The sequence below is a fragment of the Pleuronectes platessa genome, chromosome 6 (genome assembly GCF_947347685.1).
Source record: "Pleuronectes platessa chromosome 6, fPlePla1.1, whole genome shotgun sequence".
NCBI classification, from domain to species: domain Eukaryota; kingdom Metazoa; phylum Chordata; class Actinopteri; order Pleuronectiformes; family Pleuronectidae; genus Pleuronectes; species Pleuronectes platessa.
Window position 1 is genome coordinate 10,057,658 of NC_070631.1, and position 3,717 is coordinate 10,061,374.

The 3,717-nt window shown below is 50.7% G+C and overlaps 1 protein-coding gene across 1 annotated transcript; it reads left to right on the top strand.

Moving 5' to 3' along the window:
- The first annotated feature begins 323 nt into the window (after positions 1–323).
- mafba (MAF bZIP transcription factor Ba) lies at positions 324–2,712 on the top strand. Its single transcript, XM_053425244.1, has one exon. It carries the CDS (start codon positions 932–934, stop codon positions 2,000–2,002), a length of 1,071 nt encoding a protein of 356 aa, XP_053281219.1. The 5' UTR covers positions 324–931; the 3' UTR covers positions 2,003–2,712.
- Positions 2,713–3,717: the final 1,005 nt, after the last annotated feature.

Here is a 3,717-nt window from a genome sequence, read left to right on the forward strand (position 1 = left end):
GAAACCCCCTGGTATCCCCCTCACTGGGATCTGGAGGTGCCGCGTAAAGAGCCGCGGGGACGGTGCCCGTAAAGTGAAGGCATTTCTCTCTCTCTCTCCCTCTCCTCCACTTTCCTCCCACCTCCTGCTTTTAGGGAAGTCGGTCAGCTGACTGTCTGAAGCTGTCAGGACTGCGCGTTGCGCCCTCCTCTCCGCGGCTCTGCGCCTCCTCCTCTTCCTCCGTTCGTGCGCAGAGTCCCGCTCCCATTGGAGAGCCGAGCGCCACGGATCCAGCCTTTCGCCGCGACGTCACGGCGCGCTATAAGCATAAAGCGCTGGCTCGCTCCGAGCGCAGTCTGCTGGATACCAGAGAGCAGGACAGAGCGAGAGAAGCGAGCCTTGAAACCTCTGCGGTGCAGAGCTGGAAAAGCTGCTTCTCAGCGAAATTCAGACGCCCTATATTTACCCTGCTTCTCTGCTCCTATTCTTTTCCTGGAGAAAAACGGGAACTTACTACCAAGAAGTTGCAACGAGGACTGGTGCCCGTTTCTGCGACCGATTGTGGTATTTCTTTTATTATTATTATTTATGCAGATTTCTTTTTTGTGTGTTTGAATACACTTCTACTGAAGGGACTGAGCTTTTTATTTTTGCACTGAGACGCATTGCTTGCTTCCTCCTGCCTGGTCTCCCTGCCAGATTACCCCGGCAGAAGTAGGCTACATGACGCAAACCGTGAGCAGAGCAATAGTCTGAAAGTTTTTCCTCCACTACTTTTTTTCCATTTTCCTTTTTTTTCCACCCCTCACTTGGTGGTTCATGCGAAAGCAAGTCCGCGCACAGCGGTGGAGGAACCAGAATAACTATTGCATGAAACAAGAGAGGGGAGAAGAGACGCTGATTAATAACTCCGTTTTTGCGACGCTTGCAAATACCGTTGCATATCAGCAGCATGAGTACAGAGCTGAGCATGGGTCCGGAGCTACCCAGCAGCCCTCTGGCTCTGGAATATGTCAATGATTTTGACCTGATGAAGTTTGACGTGAAGAAGGAAGGCCTGGCCGGGCTGGAGCGCAACGGGGTGCGCCAGTGCAACCGCCTCCAACCCCAGGGCTCAGTGTCCTCCACCCCCATCAGTACACCCTGCAGCTCGGTGCCCTCCTCGCCCAGCTTCAGCCCCACAGAGCAGAAGAGCCACCTAGAGGAGCTGTACTGGATGCCGAACAGCGGGTACCATCAGCAGATAGACCCGCAGACGCTAAGCCTGACCCCGGAGGACGCAGTGGAGGCCCTGATCGGATCCACAGCTCACGGCCACCCGCCGCCTCCGCATGTCCAGCAGCAGCTGCAGCAGCAAGGCTCTTTCGAGGGCTACAGGGGCCCGCATCACCACCACAGCCACCACGGCCACAACCAGCAGCACCATCACCCGTATCCGGGGGGCATCCCGCACCACTCCGATGAGCTGTCCGGGCACCCGGGCGGACACAGCCACCTACACAGCCAGCATCACCATCTAAACGGCCAGGACTCCGACAGCTCCCCGCTGTCCCCGGACGACCTGGAGCCGCTCCATCACCACCGCCACCACCACCACCACTCGCACGGCCACCTGGGCCAGTCGGGCTCGCACCACGGCAGCGGGAGCGGACTCAACGTGGAGGACCGCTTCTCCGACGACCAGCTGGTGTCCATGTCGGTGCGGGAGCTCAACAGACACCTACGGGGCTTCACCAAGGACGAGGTCATCCGCCTCAAGCAGAAGAGGCGGACCCTGAAGAACCGGGGCTACGCGCAGTCCTGCCGGTTCAAGCGGGTGCAGCAGAAGCACGTGCTGGAGAACGAGAAGACGCATCTGATGAACCAGGTGGACCAGCTGAAGGCGGAGATCGGCCGCCTGGCCCGGGAGAGGGACGCCTACAAACTCAAGTGCGAGAAACTGACGGGCTCGGGTTCCAGCAACGGGTTCCGCGAGGCGGGCTCGACCAGTGACACCCCGTCATCCCCAGAGTTCTTCGTGTGAGTTGTCACAAGCCTTATTTTCCTCACAACAAAACTTTGCCCCCTCTCCACCAACATCTTCTCCTTTTTCTGGGGACTGATGAACAGACGATAATAATCCACTCCTCCCATACTGTTTATGATAATAACCCTTATATTAGAAGAGTAATCCATCAAATAGTATCCTCATATATAACCATCTCTCCATCCACGTGTCAACTGAGATACAAAGAGCAACGTAGAGATCAGTCGCAGTATCTTTGTAGATTAGTTGCTTGTGAAGAGACTTTTTTTTGTTTTTGTTCCTCCTCAAAGAAGCGGAAGGATCGACTGATGAACTCTTTTTTTCTTCCTCTCTCTCTCTCTCCTTCCTTTGAGGCCACAGCTTTTAAGTAACCTGTAAGTAGTGTGGGATGGCGTCGAGGTGTCGTTGTCTTGTAACTCTCGTATGAAGCAACAACAAGTAGCTGCAGGGCCATGGCCTCGCGGGCTGCGACTCACATTCGACAAGTGGGCCCGTAAATCTGAGAAAAAGCTCCAAAAAGCAAGACTCCACTTTTATGCAAAACTTCTGTCTGCTGACCCGTCAGAGGGTGGGGGGGGGGGCTGGGCTGGGGATATTTTTATGCAACATCTCATTGATTTATTGCCTGCTTGGTTATATTCGAATATATATTGAAACACACAAAAAAAAAACCTGCATTAATATTAATCCTGCATGCTGGACATGTACGGTAATAATTTCTATTTTGTACCTTCATCTTCTCGTGTATATTAAGAGCATGTTGTTGATCTGCGCTTCTCCATGGTTGTTGGGGGGGGGGGGGGGGTAGAGATGTGCAGCGGGGACAGAACAGCAGGACTGCCGGTGCAGTGTCATATGGTGTGGGGTTCTTTTAATTTTTGTCTTTGAGCTTGTAAATATTATGCAACCGCTAAAACTGCACAACAAGATCGAGGAGGCTGGTTTGAACTTCTTTCTTTCTTTGAGTTGTGTTTTTTTTTATTTCATTTTTTTTGGATGTTTGTTTTATGAGTTGGGGGGGGTAGTGATTGAGAGAGGAGTGCATTTTTTTTTTTCATTTAAATACAACATGTGTGTCAAGTGCACTTTTTTTTTTTTTTTTTGGAATAATGATTTGCAAGTTTTCATTTTGACTTTTGTGCAGACCTCCCTCCAGGAAGACATACTATGATATAATACTGTCATATTATTCAGGACGGGCCTGAGTGCAGAGTTTTTAGCGAAACATCAGGACACACGTGAGAGGCTGAGGACGCGGACGTGTGGCCATGAGTTTATCTCTCTCACACACACACACACACACACACACTGCACAGAAGAGGCCATTGCGCACCACACTCACAACGTGGGTTAGTCCTTTTTTGTCGTTTTGATTCAATGTGGCTTTCGTGCCACTAATCCAGAAAAGTCTTCTCTGCCTTTCCATGAACATTTGAAGAAACCACATCAAACCAGACCTTCTGCCCGCTCTGTGTAATTGGCGGCCACCTGTAGCACATTTCCACTGGGCCTAATATCAAGGATTTATATTTTTAACGATATTTAGTAAAAACACGTACATGTCAGGGGTTTTATGTAGAGTTAATATTTAGATAACGCGAGCGTTTGAATACAAAGTTTGACTATTAATGCTCTATGTTTTCCTGATTTTTATTCTGCAGGTCAGTTAAAAAGGGGACACAGGTTGTGCAAAATTCTCAAAATGAAAACAA

Bases quoted from the DNA above. Each gene is read 5' to 3' on its own strand.
- mafba (XM_053425244.1), top strand. From the start codon at position 932: ATGAGTACAGAGCTGAGCATGGGTCCGGAGCTACCCAGCAGCCCTCTG.